The sequence below is a fragment of the Notolepis coatsorum genome (genome assembly GCF_963971535.1).
Source record: "Notolepis coatsorum genome assembly, chromosome: 13".
In the NCBI taxonomy this organism is placed as follows: domain Eukaryota; kingdom Metazoa; phylum Chordata; class Actinopteri; order Aulopiformes; family Paralepididae; genus Notolepis; species Notolepis coatsorum.
This window is the reverse complement of record NC_140177.1, coordinates 67,386,123-67,412,848: the sequence shown is the minus strand read 5'-3', so window position 1 is coordinate 67,412,848 and position 26,726 is coordinate 67,386,123. Positions and strand designations below refer to the sequence as shown.

The 26,726-nt window shown below is 44.0% G+C and overlaps 3 protein-coding genes and 1 long non-coding RNA gene across 5 annotated transcripts in view; 2 read left to right on the top strand and 2 right to left on the bottom strand.

The window, feature by feature from the left end:
- Positions 1–26,726, top strand: part of LOC311238924 (cilia- and flagella-associated protein 20) — a 95,997-nt gene that overhangs the window by 8,843 nt on the left and 60,428 nt on the right. For both annotated transcript variants that reach the window (XM_084327123.1, XM_084327122.1), the window contains exons 2-3: positions 12,690–12,769; positions 15,009–15,120. In XM_084327123.1, coding sequence (XP_084183249.1) covers positions 12,690–12,769; positions 15,009–15,120 — 192 coding nt within the window. The remainder of the gene's footprint in view (positions 1–12,689; positions 12,770–15,008; positions 15,121–26,726) is intronic.
- LOC311239015 (uncharacterized protein) lies at positions 5,973–9,730 on the top strand. Its single transcript, XM_084327237.1, has 8 exons — positions 5,973–6,038; positions 6,139–6,215; positions 7,521–7,701; positions 7,868–8,116; positions 8,246–8,417; positions 8,545–8,693; positions 9,204–9,424; positions 9,600–9,730. The coding sequence occupies exons 1-7, from the start codon at positions 6,020–6,022 to the stop codon at positions 9,380–9,382; spliced, it is 1,026 nt and encodes a 341-aa protein (XP_084183363.1). The 5' UTR covers positions 5,973–6,019; the 3' UTR covers positions 9,383–9,424; positions 9,600–9,730.
- LOC311239016 lies at positions 9,622–12,278 on the bottom strand. The gene is made up of 4 exons (XR_014620408.1): positions 12,155–12,278; positions 11,854–11,923; positions 11,356–11,510; positions 9,622–9,761 (listed from the first exon to the last, which is right to left on the bottom strand). It is a non-coding gene; the product is annotated as an uncharacterized lncRNA (long non-coding RNA).
- Positions 23,632–26,465, bottom strand: LOC311238835 (uncharacterized protein; the record flags this gene model as incomplete). The annotated part of the gene is made up of 4 exons (XM_084327036.1): positions 23,632–24,008; positions 24,228–24,360; positions 24,560–24,743; positions 26,461–26,465. 4 exons carry the CDS (start codon positions 26,463–26,465, stop codon positions 23,632–23,634), a joined length of 699 nt encoding a protein of 232 aa, XP_084183162.1.

Sequence of the window (26,726 nt, the reverse complement as noted above, 5' to 3'; positions counted from 1 at the left end):
ATAGTCTTGAACAGCCGACACAAGGTCACAGAGCTGATCATAAAGAAATACGACGAGGATGTACACCACGCAGGAGCAGAGAGAGTCTTCGCGGAGATCAGACGTTGTTATTGGATACTGCAAGGGAGAGAAGCAGTGCGGCGCTTCCAGCGAACCTGTCTAGACTGCCGTAAGTGGCGCGCGCAGCCCAGCATACCACGGATGGCTGACTTACCCCCCTGTCGCCTCCGACTCGGCGACAAGCCATTCCACTCCACAGGCATGGACTGCTTTGGCCCGTTGTATATAAAGAGAGGAAGAGGAACCGAGAAGCGGTGGGGTATTGTATTCAAATGCATGACCACCAGAGCGATACATATCGAGCTCCTTCCAACCATGAGCACAGACTCATTCCTTATGGCCTTCCGAAGATTCACATCGCGGAAAGGAAAACCGTCTACATTGTTGTCTGATCACGGGACAAACTTCAAAGGCGGAGAAAGAGAGCTGAGAGAGAGCTTCCAAGCTATGGGCCCAGAACTTAAGACCCACCTCGCTCCATCCCAGATTGACTTCCAGTTTAATCCCCCGAACGCACCCCACTTCGGTGGAACCTGGGAACGAGAAGTACGTTCCATAAAGACAGCCCTGTACGCCGTGCTTGGGGCCCAGACTGTGGCGGAGGAAGTCCTAATGACAGTCCTCACGGAGATCGAGGGAGTATTGAACTCAAAGCCCCTCGGTTACGTCTCCAGTGATGTAGCAGATGTCGACCCAGTCACCCCCAACACACTCTTAATGGGGTGGCTGGACCCCGTGCTACCCCAGACAATGTACAGGCCTGAAGAAGCGAACGGCCGAAGAATGTGGAGGTACAGTCAAGTACTAGCTGACAAGTTTTGGAGCAGCTTCCTACTCCACTACCTACCGTCTCTACAGACCCGCCAGAAGTGGGTAAAAGAGAGAGACAATTTGACAGAAGGAACAGTCGTCATGATTATCGACCAGTCACTACCCAGAGCTATGTGGCCGGCTGGCCGCGTAAGCAAAGTGATCACCGGTGCCGATGGCAAGGTCCGAGCAGCTGAAGTACTCGTCCAAGGGCGCACTTACACACGACCCGTGGCGAGGCTAATAGAACTGCCCCGACTCCCAGACACTATCGATGATGACCATGACCCCATGACTTTGTGAGTTGACTGACCCTTACAGCGGACCTTGAGTGGTAGACAGTGCGGTTAATCTGTCTCTGCTTAGCTAATTAGGTGGGACTAATTAGGGGGCGGCTGTTGTGAAGGATCAGATTAAACCGAATATATATATTTATTTATATATATATATTTAAATAGTATTTGTATATCGTTTGATATCCCCTGTATATTCCTTGTACAATATGCACTGAATATCCCTTTAGTCTACTAAACAGCCCATAATAGTTTCATTCTACCATTGGACGAGAACCTGGCGCCAGCAGCCATACCCCTAGGTTCAAGTTCAATCGTGCCGCCCAACATGTCGTGGCAAGCCCGGTTCCGCGTAGGAATACGTCTGGCGAAATATGAATGGTACTATTTGTTCACAGCGCATATATATATGGCGCAAGTAAAGTAGAACTTTCTTTTTAGTCCAGTTCTTTACCCTCCAACCGAGTAACAGACGCGAAGCCTCACCCACGACGCACGTGTGGTGCAGTAAGGCCTACTTGGCCTGAGAATAGGCATTGAGATATCGTGTGGATTAATAGTTGAATAGTCATAGTTTGGCACTATACCGTCGAGTTGGACGTATTTCTATTAAGCTAATAATAGTCTATTTATGTATGGTGCATCGTTCGGTTAGAGCTATAAAGTTATCAGTACCCCCATCGTTCCTGACGTTATCTGGAGTCTTAACCAGGCTGGGCAGACCACTAGTGGTGCTTGCATCCGAGGAGCTCCGGGCCAGGGCGACTGGACCTGTATATTGGATTACTCTACCCGGACGACGGCGAGCCTTCCACGGCTTGGATTATGCTTTGGGTGCTTTGATTATTCCATGGATAACGGCCAACACTGCGGAGTGTTGGAACTACCCCCCGGAGAGGACTCCAGGTGAGACGGCGCTCTACACCAGTGAGGTCGCCTCACGTCTCTCCGTTGTGGACCGGCAGCTACCGTCCACCAGAGGGTCCAGCTGTATTCGTCTGCGGACCGAGGTTCTGTGGGCACCGTGTTCAAGACTTTGAATTCTCCCAAGAAATCGTCGGCCAGATGGGATACCGCCAGCGGCTTCTCTAACCCCCCCCTCCTACTGTCTTACAACCAGCGGGACCCCCCCCCCCCCCTTAGTGTATCCAGCTATAATCATTTAAGTACCATCGCTATAGTTTCCTAGAGAACCAGGTTGTATACTTACTCCCTGCGTAACCAGAGATTGGACATTCAATGTTGATTTACCTACGAATACTCATTTGCCATACAAGTGCATTTCAAATCATAAGTGTAAACAAGTGAACGTTGTATATACCTTTTGCTATATTAAATATTCGATTTGTACATTTGTGTGGACTTCGTTTCATCAGGTGGGAAAGTGTTCATCATATTTATATCATGTACTGGATGGCCAGAAGTTAAAGTACAAGAGGTAGTGGTTTAATAATACCATACTTAACAATACAGTCAGGGAATTGTACCCCTCAGTTACAAGTAGTGTGGTTGCTGATAGTGGTATTGTCAAATCACCTTGGGTCTCATTCACCAACGGACTTAAGACAACAAACTTGCTCTTAGGGCCATTTAAGACTTAGGATTTAGGAGCGCTGAAGAGCAGTCTTAAAGGGGAACTATCTTATAAATGACCTTTTCCAGTGTTTCGGGTTATTTTATAGCTATGTGGACTTATAGTAATAGAATCTATGTCTCTAATTCTCGATTTGGCGCATTCTTCCAATTCTCCCCTCACAATAATGTCCCTCCCTCAAGTGAGTCATCTGAAAATTTGCCTATATGGGACGTCATATGGTGAATTTGCATAATAACACCCGCCCCCCTCTATCTGCCAGGCAGCCACGAGCCAGCGCAGGTAAACACAGTTGAACAGTATTTATTGCAGGACGCAACCGCAAGCAAATTGAATTGAAGTGAGTTACTTAGCATTGGATTATCGTTATGAACAGATCGGGGCTACGTTGTGCTGTTCCTAGCTGCCGTGCAACGAATGTGACCTTGCATTTATTCCCTGACGATAGCGTGACCCGTCATCAATGGACAAAGTTTATTTTCGGCGACCCGCCGAATGGTTTTCCAACTCATCGTAGTCGCGTCTGTACCGCACATTTTTGCGAGGATGACATTGATAACAAAGGACTTTATGATGCTGGGATGAGTTCCAGGATTACACTAAAGAAGGGTGCTGTACCGTGTATTCGGGACCCGAACGAATCCGTAAGTACAAATGTAATTAGTCAGCTAACTAAATAATTGTTGCTAGCTTAGCTAACGTTATTTTAGCTCTGTGCTTCATTATATATATGTAGACCTAGTTGTGTGTATTGCGAATGAATGATTGTGTTCCTTGTGTGTGTTTGGGGGGGAATAGCTAGGTTTATCTCAGCTGTTTATTGCGCCAAGGAAATCTAACGTTAGTACACGCTGTGTGTGTAGGTGTGTGACGAGTGTAAGGTATTCCATCCTAATTGTGAAATAAATGATCAGATAATCCAGTCGGGCCTGACTATATTCAATATCTAAACTTTACCTGCACTATTCTTACCCTACCTTCAATGGTTTTATTCCAAGTAGTGAATCAAAATATGTTACAGACAGATTATGCATTGTATTGTATTATATATGTAATTGTTTTTATCCTTAGGGCAATGTAAATGTAAGCAGGCCTTTGCAGCGCCCAGCTACGCGGGACGCAACACGCTCCCGGGACATCTGTTGCCAGACCGACCCCCCAAATAGAATATCTATTGGCACTCAGCTCTCTATAAGAACTTTACAGACGCATGTCAAAAGTCAAGGTTTGTAACATTTCTGATCAATTAGCAAATTATGTATTCCAGTTAGTGCTGTGATGTGTTGCTTAGAATATCAATTCTGTAGCTATTGCACATGTAATGCACACATGTAGTTTTGGTAGCTATAATAGCCTTTAGATATCAATCTATCTACTGTAATATCATCCACAGGCCATAATCTGTACACATTGAACTAAAGTCTGCCTTCTTTGACTAAACTACTGTATGTTTTCTAAATAGCTGTTCAGGCAAAAGTGGCGTCTGTAGAGGTTGGAGTTGGAACCCCAGGCTGCTGGTTCAATGAACCTGCTCCCTCCACCTCAACACCAGTGAAGGCGGTTCGATCCGGTAAACGACCACGGCTGGATTTGGATGACGATGACTTCTTCAGCTCCCCCTTTGAGGACCAAGAGCCTCATGACTCCACCTACACCCCTGACTCAGCGACGACCGAGTCCTCGATTCTAGCGTAAGTTCTTAGCCAGTAAATAGTAATGCTGTTCTAATAGTAATGTGCCAGTTCTGATGTAGATGACGTCATTTATTTACGTCATTGTGTTTCTTTTTTCTTTATTCTTACGCTCATATCCCTTGAGCAGGCAAGCCTCACCACCCATATACGATGTACCTAAATACATCGTATACGAAGACTGTCTCCTCCAGTTATTCCAAAAGTGTCCGGTGTGCAGTGCTGCATGTGATGTCCAGAAGACAACGCGAGGAACCTTCTTGGCTGTCAATCAACGGTGCCCCCATTGCCAGTTTAGCAGAAAGTGGGCGAGTCAGCCATTGATTGGAACCACACCTGCAGGGAACCTACAACTTTCTGCTGCTGTCTACTTCACAGGGGCATCTTTCAACCAAATGGAGAAGGTATTGATTGCATAAGTCATGTATCCATTATGTTTCCATTTTGTTTGTGTTTAGCGTTATTAATTTATTATTTTCTTGTCTTAAAAAATATTAGGTTCTCAATGCATTCCGCGTCAAGACGATGAAGTACAGCGCGTTTCGGAGACACGCCAGGATGTACTTGGAACCTGCCATTATTAACAAATGGAAGACACAACAGGAGGTAAACGGTACTCTACCCCCCCCCCCCCCCCTCACAGTGAGCTGTGTGGTTTCCACAAGGAAGCATACTAGGACCGCTACTCTTCCTAATTTATGCAAATGACATGTCGGCAGCCTGTGAAGCAATATAATCCAACCAGAAAAGGTTCTGCAGTCGCCGGTGTAGGTTCTCCGGTGTACATATCCAACGGTTCTCGTCTAGGACTCCTCGGGTGGGGGCACGAGTTTAGGCCGCCCAGCCTGGATAAGTGCACTAGCTATATACACAACGAACCAGTGGTAATGCTGGTCACTGAAGAACGGTAGCCGCACGATACACTATAAATGATAGACTATTACTTCACATTAGAATAAGTCGAACTCAACGGTACTGCGTTAAACTCTGACACTTTAGCAATCTATTCGCACGCGGTTCTCAAGGCTCTATTCAGAGGCAAAGTTGCCCACTTCACTACACGTTGTCTCGTGGTGAAGGCTTTACTAGTAATGAACGAATTGCTGCTGTTTCCACCTGCGCCGTATTTATACGTAAGGTGAATTATCTAGTGCCAACCTCAGTTCTGTCTCGTATTACTGCGCAGACTTGGACATGTTGAGACATGCCTTGGCGTTGCCTTTGAACTTGCCATTGGGTGTATGGTCGTTGGCGCCTAGGGGTCGCTGTCCAATAGGAGAGCGAGTATTATGGTCTGGTTTGTACCCAGGTAAAGGGATATTCCGTGTATATAAAGAATATACAAGGGATATCAAACGATATACAAATATTATACAAGGGATCTCAAGCAATAAATATATATATTCGGTTTAATCTGACCCTTTGTAACAGTAGTAGTATGGCGATATTGTGTGTATTGAGCCGTACTGTATTGTACCCATTCTGCAATCTGTTAATAAAGTTTTCATTCATTCATTCAGGTGACTCTTGCAACTTTGAGCCAGAAGAATAAGGTCATCGTTGGCGGCGACATGCGTGCAGACTCCCCAGGTTAGAAGCATTTCCCAATGTCAGATTTCTACTTTATGATTTAATTCAGAGTATTGCACTACATTGATGAAATTGTTATTCTACTCCTGTATGTCCACAGGCCACTGCGCAAAGTACGGCAGCTACTCCGTCATGGAACTAGACTCCAACACTGTCATAGACATCCAGCTAGTGCAGGTGAATACCGGTATACTACTTGTAGTGGCCGCTTGTCTCATTGAATGACTTGAATGTCCAAGATGCAGCCGATGTAGTTTGCAGGGTTTTATTGTCCAAAGGAAAAGATGAATGATGATGAAGTTGAACAGAGCAGTTGTCAATTGTTTGTTGCAGATAAGCAGTTCCAGGTTTGAGAGTGAATCCTCACAGGTGCATGTACTAGCTCTGAATACAGAGCCTCTTATAATAGAGCTGGTGTGCCCCCTAGTGTCCAAACATAAATACTGTTCTACCGTTACCCCCTCCAAACGGTTACTGGAAAGAATTACACTCCTCCACATACAAATTTATTTGGAATAACAAACCACCACGTATAAAAAGATCCACCGCACAGAGAAACAAAGCAGACGGAGGTATGGCATTTCCAGATTTCGACCACTACTTTAAGGCGACCACTAACAACATGGTTTGATCCCCAAGCATTAGTATCCAAGGAGAAATTTAGAAGAAAATATAGTAGCTCCACATAGGCTGAAGGGCATAGTATACACCAAATTACCAATTAAGCAATGCGATCCTAAATTATTATTATTATTATTATATAAATGGCATAATCACATAACGGGTATTAGGGGTATATCCTGTATAAGACATGACTAAATGGTAATTTCATTGGATATGCACTGTGAATTAATGCTTGTATATCTTTTTTTTTTTTTATCCACTTTTTCTCCCATTTTTCTATATTTTCTCCCATCCCAATTTCGTATCATCCAATTCAACCCTCCCCTGTCACGAACGCTGTTTCTTGCCTCCCACAAGCCGGCTGCAATGTGGACTAAGTCATACATAGCACAAGTCCCCTCCGGTACTTGAGGTAACAGCAGTCGCATCTTTTCACCTGCGCAGCTCGATCTCTCAGTGGCGCGGAGTAACGCGTGGGAGGCTCACGCTGCCCCCGACACTTCCTGATTCTACTGCGCAGGCGCACCAACCGACTTGTAGGAGTCGCTGTCCACAACGTTCGATCCCCACCCTTCAGTTTTCCCTCCCCGTAATACGGCCAATGTGTATTACTGCGGACGACCAGCTAAACTGAAAACAATGTGGAGAGCTGGATTCGAACACGCGAATCCTAGCGTCTCCACACTGGTGGCGAGTGCCTTGCCCACTACACCACCTAGCCGCCTTAATGCTTGTATATCTTATCGTGTGTTGTCATGTTTGTTTATATGTCTGTTTAAAAAAATAATAAAAAAAAAAAAATACAAAAAAAAATCTAGAAAAAAAAAAATACTGTTCTGCCTCTGTTCTGTTCAACAGAGCAATGAGGTTGGTGGCAGTTACCATATGGAAAAAGAAGGATTGCAGCGAAGCCTAGCTCTTCTGAAGGACAGTGGTGTGACATTGGATTGCATTGTCACAGACCGTCACCCCCAGATTCAGAAGTTCCTGAGAGATCAGGGCATCAATCACTTCTATGATGTCTGGCATCTAGCAAAGGGTATGACACATTCAATCTCTTATGCTGTTGTTATCCTGTTCTGTTTAAATATGCATGATATCAAAGGTCTAAAATTAAGCTGTGTAAACAATGTATAGCTTGGTAAGTAAATCAATTATGTAATAGACTGGATGATGACTTATGTTCTGCAAAATCCTATTACAAGGGTTGTCTAAGAAGGTGGACCAAGTGGCCAAGGACAAGGACTGTCTGGTGGTGAAGAAGTGGAGGCAAGCCATAACAAACCACCTCTACTGGACTGCATCTTCATCGCAGACAGGCCCTGAGAAAGTGGCAAAGTGGACGTCACTGTTCAACCACATGCATGATGTCCATACACATAAAGACCCACTGTTTAAAAAGTGTCTTCATGCGGACCATCTCTCAAGAGATAAGAGCAAGTGGTTGAAGCCTCGTATGTACACACTATGGTTATGTGTCAGAAGTTGATATTGTCAAAAGACCTATGTATGTCTGTCCATCTTTCATGATGAGTATATATTTAACATATTTTTTTCTGAATGCAATTTCTTTTTACCTTTAGAATCAAAGGCTGCCTTCAGACTTGAAAAAGTGCTTCTAAACAAGAGAATCCTGAAGGATGTCGCTAAACTCAGTCCACACCACCAAACGTCTCCATTGGAGTCTTATCACAGTGTCATCTTACGGTTCGCACCAAAGAACGTTGTGTTTCCATTTCTAGGAATGCTTTGCAGGTAATTTAGATTGTGTACAGATGACTAATTATGAACACCTGATGTGTAATCACTCATTATGTAGAAAATAGATTACCTACTAGATCTATTAAAAATATATTGCTTATATATATTTTTGTTCTTTCAGACTCTACCTATCTGCAATGCATTTCAATGAAAATGCCAAACGCCCACAAGCTACAAGTTCCACCGGAGAGCCTGCCTTCAAGTTAAATTTTCCCAAGGCAAAGAAGGGGGGCTACACTCTGAAACCCATAAGGGCTGCGGCAACATTCAGTGAGTAAAACATGCAATTTCTTGGAATGTTAACTTATTCTTGGGCACTTGGGTTTAGATTGTTCCATTTCTATTTCGAGGTCGATTCCATGCCGTATGAGTAAAATTAAAACATTTGGTTATTACTCTGGATATAAAATTAACAGACAAAACAGAGGCACTGGCTATTGGGGGTAACATTTCTCAACAGGCCATATCCCTCTTCCCTTTTAAATGGCCATGTACTGGTATTTATACACATTTGACTAATTGTATAAAGCCAAGTACACAAGGCTTATCAATATGATATTTATATATGATAAAGTGGGCTTGTATAGAGCGTATAGGGTTATAAAGGCACTGCATATTTATTTTCATCTTATTAGTTTATCTTATTTCCCATTTGATTGTCATTTTCTGCATAAACTATATTATTGAAAGACTAAAACAGCAACGATAACAATAAAGTTATAAGAATACAAATACATTTAAATAACATTTATAACATGACATGGCATTTTTTATTTACAGACTATGTGAACGAGCTCATGGAGTTCTTGTTTGACAGCGTCATCCTTGAACCGGAGCGTTACATGGAGCAGGTGCTTGAGATTCCCATCCCTGAACATCTGTCTGCGCATTTTGACAGGCCTTCGATGGAGGATGCCATTGCGGGATATGAGTCACGCTTTAATGAAGGGGCGGTCTGAAGCCAGACCAGGCTACTGGTCCAATGAACCTGCTCCCTCATAGTCAGTAATGTTCTTTATTTATCTCGAACATTTCAACCATAAAACAATGAGTACTGTATACACTATTACCAACCCATACTTATATTCATTATACACACTCATACCAACCAAGACTCATTATACAGTAGTAACACAAAGGTTTTAGAGTTTTTTTTAATGTTTTTATTTTCTTTAGTCAAGGGGCGGCGGTCTGAAGCCAGTGTATACCCCCTCCTCGTCTGGGTATTCTGCATGGATGCGAAGGACCACACAAGAGGGAATGACGACCCTCACGTGGCGGCCCAGAAAACCCCAGCACCAGCTGACAAAGCTTCGATAAGCTACATATCTGAAACGACTAAAGAAGAAAAAGAAGTATTTTATTTATGAAAAGGTCCATGAAAAGGAGCGCTGCAGTAGGGATACAAGGACAGTGTCATCTGAAAACTTAACCAGATGCCTTTGGTCATCAAGCGATCTGCAGCTGTCCGTGTACATAATGAATAGAGATTTAATCTTTCACTAGATTACAAAAAATGTGAATCCCTACCCACCTTCAAAACCGCTCTCAAAGAGCACCTACGGGAGGCTGCAATTCTAAACTGGCCACCGTAAATGTCCAAATCCTTGTATGAAAGGTGCTATACAACTAAAGTGTATTATTATTATTATTATTATTATCAGCGTTGGGATATTTTGCATTCCACTGATATAGGTCTGTTTGAATTCCCAGTGGCCGGTGATACCCGGCCGTGCCAGCTAAGTCTATAAAAGAAATTGAGACGCATGCTTTGGGCTCCAATCACTATTGCCCAATGATGTGTCTGTCTAACCCCAAGATTTTTATATATACGGTATATATTCAATAAATTTGAATATCGTGGAAAAGTTATTTTATTTCAGTAATTCGAGCAAAACTCGGTTATAGATTCATTACATACAAAGTGAAATATTTCAAGCCTTTATTTGTTTTAATTTGGATGATTATGGCTTAAAGCCCAAAATTCAATATCTTGAGAGTTTGAAGAGAAATGTAATATAGAAATGTCGGCCTTCTGAAAAGTATGTTCACTCAGTACTTGGGTGGGGCTCCTTTTGCACAAATTACTGCAAAATATATAGACTTTTACACTGTTCTAATTTATTGAGCTGTGTGTGTATATAAACACATGGTGGCGCTCTGCACCCCACATCATTGTTTAGGGAAAGCCCCGGCTCATTTACTCCCTACATTGAAACAACTGCATTTTGTTATACGAGCAAATGATGTGGACTTCAATTCACCCTGTCCTGTAAACTGTACATCCTATGTGCATTACACAACGGCTACCTCCATCACCTTATCATAAGCTCTCAGTTAACCGATGTAAAGCTTTCTAAATAATCATAGGCTGATTTTCAATGACCTAACCTTAGTAAATAGCATTTGTACTATTTTGTGGTAAATATTTTGCTAACTAGATATTTTTACTTGTTGTAACATTAGCATGTAGAGTAATGTATATAGCTAAGCTAGTGGTGTATGGAAGATGCTGTTGGAATTTGTGAGCTTGTCTCAGAGTTCAGAGGCAACTGGGCAATGCGTCTTGAAGCCACAACACTGGGTCCTTCATGTGGACTATTCTCGTGAACACTGTAAACACTACCCCATTTAATAATTAAAAGTGTTTGGCAAGTCAGTGCTATTTACTCCTCTTATAGTAGTGGATTTATTCCTCCCAGTATTAGTATGTGTTTATGGAAGCCAACGTATATACTTGAATTGTCACTATTTGCACAACTGCCTTTGTTCATTTACAATTACACAATTGTATGATGTACAAGTAATATTCGCTGGTATTATAATGTAAAATAAATTGTGTTTTGTGCTGTACAACACAGTGACATTCCTTCATGCACAACACAGTATTCAAATACATTATACAGCTGTACTGTTATTACATTATACATACTTGTTTACGCCCCGGATTGGCAGACACCCATAATCTGCCCTGTAAATGTTGTTTGCCATTTGCAGCGAATATCGGTTTAGGCAGACCGGTTCCAAACCTGGGTGGTCTACCATGCACAACGGGGGTTCCGGTGCTTGGTCACATCTTCTCCTGACCTATATAAAACAACACAGTTAGTCCATTTATTCACCCTAAACCCTGTCCTCATCCTTCAAGGTCAATCTAAAGAATGTGACATTAGCCAGATGCATGTTTTCTGTAACTGTTAGCCAGTTTATGTTACTCATAAACAGTACTGTATATTTTGTAGATCTGGTATGTCATGAATGTCTAGATGCAACAGTACTGTCTACCTGTATGTCATTTATGTTATGATGAATTGAAAATGGGGGACCCTGATGTAAACAAGACGAAAGTCTTTCTCTGGTCTGCATCCCCTTATGTAATTGAGCTGTACTGTACCCATTCTGCAATCTAAAGTTTTCAATCAATCAATACCTGAGGTATTTCCAGGCAACAAAGATTCTCCACCGCGGTAGGCATTCGAGCACAGTTGCCACAGACACACCTGCAGTGCATAAACGAAAGTGCATATACTGTAAAGTGAACAGATTCAACACAATTCCTACTGTACTTGTAAGACGTGGATGCAATATATAACATTATGCTTCTCTTTTCGTTGGGCATGCTACCTAATTTACCCAAAGAAAACTAACGTTATACCTCGCTATAACGTCATAAATAACTACTAACTAACGTTACTGTTACTGACTGTTGTTAGACAGTATACATTACCCACCACTCAGAAACAACTTGAAGCCCTCGTCGTTCAATCTCGTCCTCCTCCTCCTCGGAGTCGCAGTCGGGGTCACTCTCCGGATCAAAAATATATGCGTGCGCCATGTTTGTTTACGAGTTCACTTTCGCACGCGTATGGGCGGAGCTACAGGTGGGGGTCTCTCTCTCTCTCCCTGTCACTCAAATCGCATTCAGAGTATGGGCGTGGCCAAGCCTCAAAACGGCTTAACATTTTGAGGTAGACAAATGCTGCTTTTGAGTACTCGATTAGAAAGGAAAAAAAATATATTTTTTTTAAATAAACCTTACACATGTGTTCCATAAACTCACAGGAATTGTGTAAAAGTGCCCAAATAGTGAAAGAAATAGTAAAATAGTTCCCCTTTAACTTGACAGACTGTTGTGCTCCGTGTTCTTAAAGAACATGTATGTCCGGCCCATGGGGACATTAACGTGTGTTATCGGGCCTTACAAATACATTTGATTTGAAATTTGATTTGATCTGTACCCTCCATCCTTCTGCTGTTTGTCTCCAGGTGAGGAACGGTCACATCAAGAGAGTCACAGACAACGAGATCCAATCCCTGGTCCTTGAGGTGGAGGGAGTCAACGTCAGGTAGGTCCTTGTGATGAAGGTAGTCAATGTTAGGTAGGTCCTTGAGGTGGAGGTAGCCAACCAACATTAGGTTGGTCCTTGAGGTGGAGGTAGCCAACCAACATTAGGTTGGTCCTTGAGGTGGAGGGAGCCAACGTCAAGTAGGTGTCTGTATGTTCAAGATTCAAGATTCCTTCATTGTTACATCCCATTATACAAGTATAAGAGAGTAGACTGTTTGGGTTTCAGCTATATATATATATATATATATATATATATATATATATATATATATATATATATATATATATTAGGGCTGTCCCCGACTAAGGATTTGGATAGTCGACTATGATTGGCCGAAATTTGCAGATAGTTGACTACTATTAGTCGACCATGAAAAAAAATTGAAATATTTTTTTTATTTTTTTTATAATCTTTTTTTATTTTAATTGTTTTATCATTCCATTTGGGCTGTGGGGGTGCTTAATGTCTGAAGGAGGCGACGGAAGGCTTCTTGTCCTCTGCAAAAGCATGCAATTGGTCCAGGATACATCTTGATATTTGTCTAGTCTAGTGTGTTCATTAGATGGGTGAAATCCTCTTTCAGTGCCTCTGTGCCTGTTTTCTTAGGCAGTTAGCCTCTGGTATGCGTGCCATTAGCATTAGCCACGTTTGTAGGCCTCTTTCTTTTGGAAAGAATGATACAAAATAAAAATAAATTTATATTTTTTGTATTTTTTTTGTATTCGACTAAGAGGCTGGCAGTCGACTACGGCTCCTTTCGACCGATTAGTCGACTATTCGACTAATAGGGGTCAGCCCTAATATATATATATATACATATATGTTGTATATGTATAGTGTGTGTAAAGGGTAGTGTGTGTGTGTATGTAGTTGTTTGCATGTTTGTGTGTAAGCTACAATAGAAATAACACAAGTTATATGTAAGTAATAATAAGTAAAAAATAGTACTAAGCATATACAGTACAATGATATATGTATAGTGTGTTTAAAGTGCAGTGTGTGTATGTGGGCCCTAAACGTGTACTGTATGTTGTTTGTGTGTGTACAGTTAGGCGGTATCCACATTTTGACATCGCTAAACCTTCCACCTTCCGCTGTATTACCAGGGTGTACTGTATTACCAGGGTGTACTGTACTGTATTACCAGGGTGTACTGTATTACCAGGGTGTACTGTACTGTATTACCAGGGTGTACTGTATTACCAGGGTGTACTGTACTGTATTACCAGGGTGTACTGTATTACCAGGGTGTACTGTACTGTATTACCAGGGTGTACTGTACTGTATTACCAGGGTGTACTGTACTGTATTACCAGGGTGTACTGTATTACCAGGGTGTACTGTACTGTATTACCAGGGTGTACTGTATTACCAGGGTGTACTGTACTGTATTACCAGGGTGTACTGTATTACCAGGGTGTACTGTACTGTATTACCAGGGTGTACTGTATTACCAGGGTGTACTGTACTGTATTAATAATAATAATAATGCAGGACCTGTTCAGAGGTCTTTAATTGGCATGCAATTATCCTCAATGTTAGCGGTTAGCACACACGGTTAGCACACACACACACCGGAACACACACACATGCATTGTTTTTTGTAGGATCGCCGATGCGATTCGTCTCTGCGCTTGACCCATTACCAGGGTGTACTGTATTACCAGGGTGTACTGTACTGTATTACCAGGGTATACTGTATTACCAGGGTGTACTGTACTGTATTACCAGGGTGTACTGTATTACCAGGGTGTACTGTACTGTATTACCAGGGTGTACTGTACTGTATTACCAGGGTGTACTGTATTACCAGGGTGTACTGTACTGTATTACCAGGGTGTACTGTACTGTATTACCAGGGTGTACTGTATTACCAGGGTGTGCTGTATTACCAGGCTGTACTGTATTACCAGGGTGTCCTGTATTACCAGGGTGTCCTGTATTACCAGGGTGTACTGTATTACCAGGGTGTACTCACTGTATTACCAGGGTGTACTCACTGTATTACCAGGGTGTCCTGTATTACTAGGGTGTACTGTATTACCAGGGTGTCCTGTATTACTAGGGTGTACTGTATTACCAGGGTGTCCTGTATTACCAGGGTGTACTGTATCACATTGTAGGGCTTGGAGCCAATTCAACATGAATATAATGTAGTCGCTGCTGTACCGTATGGTAAACAGTAACAACATCAGAAACGGAATAACAAACAGAACAAACTCTCTCCTCTCTTCAGTACTACATATATCACATGTCCGGCGGACCCTAAGAAGACGTTGGGAATTAAACTTCCATATTTGGTCATGATCATCAAGAACCTGAAGAAATACTTCACCTTTGAGGTCCAGGTGAGAAATACAGAGAAATACGTTTCTCTTTATTTATTTATTTTGATCCACTTTTTCTCCTCCTGTTTTTCTCCCATCCCAATTTAGTCGTTATGCCAATTCCCCCCTCCCCTTCCTGGTCGGTGCTCGCATGTGCCCCCCACTGGTCGGTCTAGGGAGCCCTGAAGTCTATCAGATGCTTCCTCCAAGACATAGGAGACAGCCAGCAGCATCTTTTCACCTGCCAGCGTGGACTCTCATTGCTGAGGTGTAACACGTGGGAGGTCATACTACCCTCGCCATCTCCCTCCCTCGCTGTGCAGGCGCCCTGACCGACCTGTAGGAGTCGCTGTTTACAACGACCACAATACCACCCCACCGGCTTCCCTCCCGCTGACTCTGCCAATTGAGCCAGTATGACGGCCGGCTAAGCTGGAGGCAACGCTGACAGCCGGATTCGATACCAGTGTCTCTCGCGTTGGTGACGAGCGCTTAGTCCGCTGCACCACCCAGCCGCCTATACGTTTCTCTTTATCACCCTTTCATCATCTTGTTCTGTAGACTGCTTATGGTTTAGACCAGTGGTTCTCAACCTGTGGTAGCGGGCCCCCTGCTGGTGGTACTCTGAGGATTTTATACGGCCCGTGACTTCATTCCTAAACCTAAATAGTATTATGAATGGCCCGCCAGCACGTCAAACCTGAATGAATTATTCATAAAAGTTCAAGTTGCAATTTCTTTCTTCACCTCAGGCAGGGACGCGGCAAGTGCGGGGGCTGCAGCACCCCCTGCTGGCGGGGAGTGTAACTGCAACTGCAAGGTTGTTTTGGCTTTTATTCCATTGTAATACCGAGGCTACTCAATGTCACAGAGCGGAGCGGCACTGCAGATTTACCCTACTCTTGGAATTCATTGCCAGATCCTCATAGGGGCGCTGTCTCGATAATGCAGTGTTATTAAAGCAGCATGTAGCCGACGCATGAACCAGTTGGGATTCGAATAGACGCGGCCTGGAAGCGTCAATGCGGAACTGGAAATCCGTTGGTAAAAAAATAGCGGCCTGGAATAGTTTTTGGGACGCTCAATTCGCAGTAAAGGAATATATCTGCGGTTTCCCTGGCGGATGGCGAACAAGCCAGCAGAACTATCCGAGCCCCCGGGAGGGTGGTCGAAGACCTTTTGCATGTCGGCGATGTATGCGGGGAACGAATTGCAGAGGGAGGACTGACTGAAGTGGAGAGCTGCCTGTCGCCCATTCTAACGCAGGAGTCCTGGACCCTTGAGCAGACCCGACAGGTAAGCGATTTTAGATGTATCACTTTGGAAGTGTGCGGCTGCGAATACTAGTAAACATTGAAAAATAAAGGCACGACATTTAGAGACGTCCCCGTCATAGTGTTCTGGTGCGGGGACATGGGGCTCTCTGTGCGGGGACGCAACAGGTGGGGTAGGCTGGGCAGAGATGTATGCATCAAGACGGTTACATTGTTTGTCTCGCACGCTCCGCAGAGCTGAGCGTGAGAGCGCGGAGTTGGGCAGTGGTCTCTAGTGAACGAGAGTGTTGGTTTACCAGAGTGGTAAACCTATGACGTTATTATTATATCACTTATCTCAGCACCCCCACTGCTGACTGACTTCCCGCGGCCCTGACCTCAGGGTAGCAGCACCTTCTCTAGCAATAGCTGTCTCCACGTGACCCCCATACTATGTCCGGAATGCTGGCAAGGAATCCTGCGCGCCAACTGTACAACTGCGCACATAATACTGGATTACAACTAATTTAATTTCATCAGCGAGGCCATGTATCCTGCAATAATAGCCATGGCGAATGCACCTAAAAAAAGAAAAGTTGATGAAGAGGGCCGCCGCTTCCAGGAGTGGTAGAGATTAGAATGTTTTTTTCACTAAATACAGAAGCATGTGTGTGTGCCTAATTTGCGAACAGAGCGTTGCTGTTCAAAGGAAAACGGCACCAAAGCAAGCTATGAAGTGGTGATGTTAATGGCAAAACAGTGCAAACCTTTTACAGAAGGCGAGTTTATTGAAGACTGATGAAGGCAGTGGATAGCATTTGCCCCGAAAAGAAGCAAGAGTTTGCTAATATGTGTCTTGCTCGAAACAGTGGCCAGGAGAGTTGAAGAATTATCAGCGGACTGGAGCCGGATTCTGACTTTTACAGACAGCTGGATAAAAGGTAAATACCAAGAAATGCGAACATTTGCAAAGATAATGCTGAGCTTGTTCGGCTCTACATATAATCTGTGAGCAGACATTCTCTGTTATGAACCTGAACAAGAGTCGCGTGAGGTCCAGACTACAGACTGGGCGTGTTCGATATTGATTTCGGCTCGCCTCGAAAATAGACGAGTGCAGCCGGGGGAGGAGTCAGAACGTCGGACACTTCAGATTTGACGACAACCTCTCGCCTAGTCTCCCATGGCAGATATCGCGTTCACGTTACCACATACACACCTGTCCAGCTCATTATAATGCGAGGGCCGCGTGCACAATTAGATTAGATTCAAATGTATTGTCATCACAGGCGCTAAAAACAAAATTACAAACATCTCAAAACAAACTGGTCAGACTTCTACTTGACCTTACTCAGTGATGGCTGTCCTAGCAGTTCGCTGAGCAGAAGTGCGCGCACGGACGTGCACGCGCGCACACACAAACATTCGTTCACAACTTTCACGCTACTGTCGCACCGTGCGCCAAGTACCCGGCACTTATCACCTAGTCTTTGCATAGCATAACAAAGAAAGAGAAGTGCAAGACCAAAATACAAGCCCTGTGGGGGGTTTGCTTGAGCTGGTCTGTGCACACGCGAGGGAACATGTATGCGCGCGTGCACGTGGCGTCAGGCAGTTCTGATATTACGACTGCACCCCTGACCTTACTCCTAGAACCCACCTCACCCCTGCCCACTTTGACAACCTAGGATGGCTTAGAGTAGACGACAGAGTACAGCAACTTGCAATGGGCCTGGTCTACAAGATACACTATACGACCAAGGTACTGCATGTACATGTCAAAATACTTCCCAAAGGTCAGTGAATACCACGATCACAACACCAGAGGGAGCTCCACAAATCATGTTAAACCCAGATTCGGCTCAAACAAGGGACTAAACACGTTTTGCAATTATGCCACATCAATGTGGAACGCCCTACCCAAAGCTGTAAAGGAATGTGAATCACTACCCACTTTCAAAACCACTCTCAAAGAACACCTACGGGAGACTGCAATTCGAAACTGGCCCCTGTAAATGTCCTAACCCAACCCCCTCCAATGTACAGTAAATGACCATGTATGGCTTTGTCAATATTCCAATGCACAGTTTTGCTTGTACAGTGTCCCCCACCCTACCCAACCCCCACCCCACCCACCCAACCTCCTCCAATGTACAGTTTCTACGTCAAATGTATCACAAAATGTATCACAAAACAGTACTGTATTTGCAATTATGATGAATTGAAATTGGGGGACCCTGATGACAAGACGAAAGTCTTTCTCTGGTCTGCATCCCCTTAACAATTGTATGTATTGAGCTGTACTGTACTGTACCCATTCTGCAATCTGTTAATAAAGTTTTCAATCAATCAAACACAGCACACTAGGTATTAATATACCATATTTATATACCATCTTGTTGCGGGCTCCTGCCCACCGCAGCGCACGCACGCACGCACACACAACACACTGCTGAATAATTCAGTTTTGCATCAATATATTATATATACTGTATATTGAGGCAAAACAGAATTATATATTGAGGCAAAACAGAATTATATATACAGTATATATTGAGGCAAAACAGAATTTTATATACATATATTGAGGCAAAACAGAATTATTCAGCTGTGTGTGTGTATAGGCCTACAGTATCAGCTGCTGCATCGTTAATGAACTATAGATTTATATGGAATTCGTTAATCTATTATAGTCATGAGTCATGACTATAAATGCAAAACGTAATTGTCATATTTCCCCAAGGGGATCAATAAAGGAATATCTTATCTTATCTTATCTTATATTTATTATCATTATAATTATTTAATTCCGATGATAGAAACAGTCCGTCTGTAGAATCGACTTGAAGAAGCACTTGGTACCCAAACTCCTGTATCCAATAATAATAATAATAAATCTATCTGATAGAGGGGATCCACAGGTAGACGGGACCGTACTGTATTGTACCTATTCTGCAATCGGTTAATAAAGATTTCAATCAATCAATCAAACCTCTCATAACTTCCTCTTGTAGCTGGTGACTTGACAACTTTTCTGAGCCAATAGGCGCTTTGCGCAACGATAGCAAGTTGTTTCCCATCATGGATTTGCGTGGAGCAGCCGGGTGAGAGGTACTGTGGCGCCTGGCTCTGAAGGCTGTGCGTGGCTCGCTCCCGTGAGATTTCCGCAGCTCGCCTCGTCAGATTTCCAGAGCAAGTCGGACAACATTCTAACCATCATGCAACACGCTTGGCAAGGCCGTAGTAAAACCTGCGCAGATCTGCGTCCGCCTCGCCAATCTCGAACACGCCTACTGACTCCCACCTGCTCGATATTTTACACATCTCAACCACTGCTCTCAAACCAGACCGTGCATGTTGTGTACTGCAGTCCAGATCTCAGTTTCACCACTCTCATTAGTTTCAGTAAGTTGCTTGTCTCTTGTCTTGCTCATGTGAAATTGATCATTTGTAGTTTCTGCGTGATATGAGTGAGTAAACTGAAGCCTACATTAGGGCTGTAACCGCATCACCGCAATCCTGCGGTGTGTCAAGGCACCCGCGGGTGTAGAACAGACAACCGCGGGTAAAATAAAAGGGGCGTCATAATTTTTAACTTAATTTAATGACGAGGCGTCCGTTTTCCAGTAGCATGAGCTAACTTCACGTTTCCATACAGTTTACAACTCACAGATAAAATCAGGATTTATTTTCATATCCTGGACTCGATGTATACCTTTTCCTGTATTAAACTGAACCGCAGTAGAGTACAGGGGAGTGTTCTCCTAACACTCACAGGCCGAAGTGCACACTATATTGCTAATAAATAATACTAATCGGCGTTCCCCGCCGTCCCCATTTCATCCATAGATGCTCTGTAATAGTCCGGATGCTACGCAGTTTGTTTTATTTCATTCGTATATATACAGCAGAAATGGCGTTTGATATAACGGCGCCAACGTTTAGCCTATTATCTAGCTTCCTGGAAAAAAGATGAGATGAAAAGCGCGATAAACCTTATATTCACGACGCTATAAAATGACAACCAACCGATGGATTTTTATTTTCTTTAAGCCATTATGAAGGCACGGTTTATGCACTCAAGTGACAATGAGAATGGACAGATAGCAATACTATAAATTATATATATAGCTCTTAGAAAGTACATCGGTTTGTAAACAAACCTCTGTCCTCTGAGGCATAAATCGCCGCACGAGTGTGGTCGCCAAAGTGTTAAAGGAGCAGGCAACACCCTAATCTACTGTTATCACATTTCAGAACGTTGAGGGACAAATGGATAGTTTATCAAACATGTTTAAAATAGTTTCGGGACTCCTACGACCTTAGGATTTTTTCTAATCACGATCGCGGGTAAACTTGCATGTCTTAGGCCCTGTTTAGACGGAAACGCTAGCAGGTGAATCCGCAAAAATATTTTTTCGGATGTGCCTTTCGTTTATACGGAAACGGTGTTTTTACGGGGTGAAACCGCAAAAAAGTGAGACTACCTTCCAGGGTGGAATTCCTAGAAACGATAAACCTTTGCGCTATCATCTAAACTGTCAAACCGCATAAAACGATGACGAAAGTGTTGTCAAGGCAAATAAAGCATGTCTGATTCTATCCATGGCGATCACCTGAAGGCTACATTGGCAGTACTTTTAAATACACAAGAATCTGTCCCGCGCGTGACTGGACCCACTGTCTGTGAGTGACTCTGCTTTGGTCCAATCACATTCCCCACCCACAGTCTGCGAATCAGAGGCAGAGTAGGGTGGTTTTTCACAGCACGTCATGTGACATATGCGCCAATCGTGTGACAGTGGGGCTCAGTCGTCTCGAGTCATTACAGCCTCGTCTGCACGGAGAATTCCATCCCAAAACGCTAGTCTAAACGCAAAATTAAAAGTGAGACCGCAAGACGACTTTTGCGGTTTCTGTTCAGACTCTCTCCGTCTAAACGTAGCCTTAATAAAATAAATATATACAGGTATATAAAAAAAAGTATAATAATAATAAAAAAATAAAAAAATGTATTTAATAATTTTTTAATAGAAGTGCGGTACCACCGCATCCCGCGGTGATTAGCCACACACACAACCGCGGTGAGAAAATGTCATACAGCGACAGCCCTAGCCTACATGGGATGTTTCTCAGCTTCACAGAACTTTAAGGATCACTGATTGTTCAGTAAGAGACCTACACCTGGGCCCTCATGCATCAACGTGTTCTACGCACAGATCTGTGCGTAACCCGTGCGTACGATCATTTCTAAGCAAAGAGTGGGATTCATCAATTTCGATTTGAACTTGACTTCGTGCGTACATCTACGCACATTTCAGACCTGGCGTACCTAGCTCCCAGTGGTAGAATATCGTTACTACGCATAAGCACTCCTCAGTCCTGCATTAGTTCCAAGGCGGAAATAAAGTCACTGGCGCGTGTTCTGTATGACCCCCGTGATTCATCATAGTTCATTGTGAAACAGCGATATTAGTGTAATTATTGTCAAACCCTAAACAGCATCAACTCCTGAATGTAGGATGTAGGATGGTTAACGTTGCATTATGTGGCCGATACGTTGTTGGCTGATAAGGAACGCATGACCCAGGCCTAATCTCATTTAATTAAATTGTAATGTTATTATATCTGTCATCAAGATACCACTTAAATGCAGGTGATCACGGTTATCCACTGAAGCCATGCGTGGCTAGAATCGTCCCTGACCAACAACGACCCAATTGGAGCGCAGATCGAAGGGGAATCAATCAACAGTTACAATATACCCAGGTGTTCTGTATGACCCGTAATTAATTAAATTGGCGACATGAGTGTAATCGTCGGCAAACCCTATAAATTACATCTGGAACATGGATTTCAGATCCTATTCACCATGGATAACACAGGCATCGCAGTGTTGCACGATTTGGGAATGGGCCATGCCCATGGTGCGCTCCACAGGGAGCGCGTCTTCAGGGACAGGGCAGACCTGTTTGCCGAGAGCACAGAGTGGCTCATTAGCAGGTTCCGCTTCCCCAGGGCAATCCTGCTCGACCTGTGCCGGGATCTGGGACCCTTATTGGAGCGCCGAACAAGGCGCACACATGCCATCCCCGTCCACACCCAAGTCCTCGCCACCCTGGGATTCTTGGCCACCGGGACATTTCAGCGGGAGATCGCAGATCGCTCGGGCATCTCCCAACCCTCACTCAGCAGGATCATGCCCACAGTGTTGGATGCCATCATGTCCCTAATCCCCGACCACATCAAATTCCCATACACACACGCACAGCAGGTCGAGGTCAAGAGGGCTTTCCACGCCATCGCCGGTTTCCCCAACGTAATTGGAGCAATAGACTGCACACACATAGCCATCAAAACACCATCACAAAATGAATTCAATTACGTTAACAGGAAGGGGTTCCACTCGGTAAATGTCCAAGTGATCTGCGATGCCCGTTTGGCACTCCTAAATGTCGTTGCCCAGTGGCCAGGAGGAACCCACGACTCGTTTGTGGTGCAGAACAGCTCTGTGGGCATTCGTCTCCAGGCTGGGGTCGTTGAAGACGGGTGGCTTATTGGTGAGTGTTACACATTTAGGCCCATATTGAATCAAATCGTAATGTTATTACTGGTATCTGTAATTAAATTATATATCTTTCAATGCAGGGGATCGTGGCTATCCACTAAAGCCGTGGCTGATGACGCCGCTGACCAACCCCACCACCCAACAGGAGGGCGCCTATAACCGGGCGCACGCACGCACACGAGTCACCGTGGAGCGTGCAATTGGTCTCCTGAAGGGTCGGTGGCTCTGCCTGTCTGGCACGGGGGGCACACTGCAGTACCGGCCTGTGAAGGTCTGCAACATCATCGTGGCCTGCAGTGTGCTCCATAACATGGCCATCAGGCATGGCATCCCGCTGCCAAACCCAGAACTACCCGACGACCCCATGCCAGACGTGGAAGAGCCACCTCCAAACGCCACTGGAATGCTGGCAAGAGCTGGGATCATAGCGCAGTTTTGAGTGAGTCTACCCCATGCACTGGAAGAACTGCGATTTGTGTCAATTCATATTAATTAAGTAATCATTAGTAACCTGTACATAAAAGGAAAATACTGTTGTTTGAAATCGAATTGAGCTCATTAATGAATTGGAACCATTTTTGAATTGCATTGTACAGTTATAGTTGAATGGAAGTAGCTGACAGTTTAAAGGTGACCAGATGACACTGGATGCAGGGTATCAATCAAACTTCAAAAGAACGGAACGAGAAAAGGCATTCATCCAGCTAATGATTATCTGATTATAATAATGACACCAACGCCAAAGGTGGTTATGGTATTTATTGGTCCCTGTTTTTCCGTCAATTCCAGGAGGATGCCCTCCAGACTGGCTGCGATGCCAGTCTGGACCGCGACCAGCTGGGTCTGGACCGCGACCAGCTGGGCCAGGGTCTGGCGGGTGAGCCTCTGCTCGTCCCGCATGTCGCTCAGGAGGGCGATGGTGGTCAACTGGTTGTTGAGGACGGCCTCCGTAAGGACGACCGGGTCCGGGACCGGGTGGGCCCTCTGCTCCCTGCGCGCCGAAGGGGGTCGGCTGCAGGACGCCTCCTGCTCCTCCTGGGTGTCGACGGGGTCGGGGATGAGATTGATGGTGAACTCGGCCGAGTTGCCTGTGGAATGAATAGGCAATTTAATAACGTTTTATTTGTTTGCTAGCAAGGTTCGGAACCATACGGTTGAATATTGTTTCAAATAAATTAAGAGATTCTTGTCATGTTCCTCAATAAAATCGTTGACGACAAAGTGATTTCTATGCCAGTCTTCCTTACTGATGTGACAATTCCTGTATGAAAGGTGCTATACAAATGAAGTGTATATTATATTATTACCTTCCACCTGTTGGCTGGATGGCCCAGCCACTTCGTATGAGTCGGTGTCGGTGGTGCCTTCAATTCCTCCCACCGCCTCGTCCCCGATGATGCTGGCGATTTTCAGGTCCAGTGGGGACAGCTCACTCTGACTCTGAATTGAATTGATTGAAAGACTGTATTAACAGGTTGCAGAATGGGTACAATGCAGTACGGCTCGATACACACAATTGTTAAGGGGATGCAGACCCGATAAATACTTTCGTCTTGTTTACATCAGGGTCCCCCATTTTCAATCCATCATAACAGATATATCATGATAATGATAATATAATGATTGGCATACGACATACCTGCCCCCCGCCAGTCGCACTGGCATTCCGCCTGTGTTCGGCCAGGCGCCTCTTGGCCGTCAGTTTTACATCGAACCACTTTTTGCGGGTCTCCGCTATGGTTCTCTGTTGCGGGGAGATGGAATTTACGGCGTCGGTGACCGCCTCCCACGCAGCAGTCTTCCTCTTGGTGGTGATGCCAAGGCTGAGGGACCCAAAGAGTACCCCCGCCCTGGCATCCACCTCCGTTACGAGGACCTCCACCTCGGTGTCTGTGTAGTTTCTTTTCTTCGTTCGCTTTGCCATCCTCCAACATTCCACGCACAGGGATTCCCTCATGGTATTTGAAGGGGAGGGCCTGACCATATTTGGTTGGTCGGGGCGGTTTTGGTATGCAAATACGTGAAAGCGTGCACGAGCTGCGGCGCAGGGCCAAGGTGGGATTCATCATGACAGATGTGCGTAGAGCCTGCGTACGCACGTGTGATGAATGTCGACTTCCCTGTGCGTACGCTAGTTCTACATTCCGTGCTTACGTGTGGAAGTAGGTCAAGTTCAAAGTCCACGTTGATGCATGAGGGCCCTGGTGTCTTGGCTACACTGTCATTTGAAAAAGAAAAAAGTATATCGTCATTGCACTGTAAATATTGTAATCCAGGCTGTGGCTTTGTTGTGTTCAAACAGTATGTGACATTTTTACATTTAAGTTTGACATATTTAGTACATTTGCTGAAATACAGTTGTTCTTAATTGTCTCACTTGCTACGTGAGAGTTATTATGTTCTCAATTGTGGCTGTGTCTGACAAAAGTTAATAATAAATAATGTTATTAGGAATAAATGTGCCTCCTGCGTGAACTGTGCATAGCTGAAGAGACTGTATTTTAACTTCGGTCATATGGTGGTACTTGGAAAGCCAGCTACATTCTCAGGTGGTACTTGGTGTAAAAAGGTTGAGAACCACTGGTGTAGACTGATGTAGACTGGTTATGGTGTAGACTGGTTATGAAGGCCCTGAAGGATAAAATAATTCAGTACAGTTTTGAGTCAAACATCAAACATTTGTTTTCTTTTTTCTCTTAAAGAAAAAGAAAAAAAATGATATCTTGCAACATATTTAAAAATGTTCTTTCTTATATTAAAGTATATTTAGTTTTTAAGAATTGTAAAGGATAGGCACAAATAAGCATGTGCTTCAGCCTATTCCTTTTTTCGGTCATTGAGTTTGGATTTTGTGTGTGAGCTTACTTTGAATATGTACATTTGTGATTTTTTTCTTTTCCTTTTGAAAGTCCACACATGTTTTTGATTGATCTGTAAACAAAGACCGAAAATAAAAACTATTCATCATGTAGACTGGTTAGGATGTAGACTGGTTATGGTGTAGACCGGTTATGATGTAGACTGGTTATGATGTAGACTGATTATGATGTAGACTAATTATGGTGTAGACTGGTTATGAGGTAGACTGCTTATGGTGTAGACCGGTTATGATGTTGACCGGTTATGATGTAGACTGGTTATGGTGTAGACTGCTTATGGTGTAGACTGCTTATGGTGTAGACCGGTTATGGTGTAGACTGCTTATGGTGTAGACCGGTTATGATGTAGACCAGTGTTAGATTACAGTGTTTTTGTTGATCGTTATCAGCTTTTATAAGATAAGATAAGATATTCCTTTATTGATCCCCTTCGGGAAAATCAGGAAAACTCGAGGATGGGATTTGAACCCCCGCGTGCAGAGCACAATGGATTAGCAGTCCATCGCCTTAACCACTCCGCCACCTCATCTATCATCACCTCCGTCTTATCGACCCTCTTCGTTTTTCTAGAGGGGGCTTTTGAAATGTAAAAGAATAGACCTAAAATGCTGATAATAAATCATATTCAGCCTATGGATTTACTTTGTCCTAAATAATGCACGTCATAGTTATACGGATATGGCGCTCGCGAGTCGTGACACACACTGTGGTTATTTTAATAACGGAGCATTGCAAATGTGATTCCGCAGGGATATTTTTTATGAATGAAACCTATCGGGCGCTTGGCTGTGATTATTCTCCAACGGAGCGCCCGAATTGTGTTTCATTCAAGCATAAATTGAAGCGTCTTTATGTGTGGATTGTGGATATGAATTGCGAGGAATCTGAATCTGTGGATTGTTGAATTGTATCACTGTCACTCACACG

Bases quoted from the DNA above. Each gene is read 5' to 3' on its own strand.
- LOC311239015 (XM_084327237.1), top strand. The intron at 8,418-8,544 runs GTAATTTAGATT...TTGTTCTTTCAG, and splicing joins TTTCTAGGAATGCTTTGCAG to ACTCTACCTATCTGCAATGC. The intron at 8,694-9,203 runs GTGAGTAAAACA...TTTTATTTACAG, and splicing joins AAGGGCTGCGGCAACATTCA to ACTATGTGAACGAGCTCATG.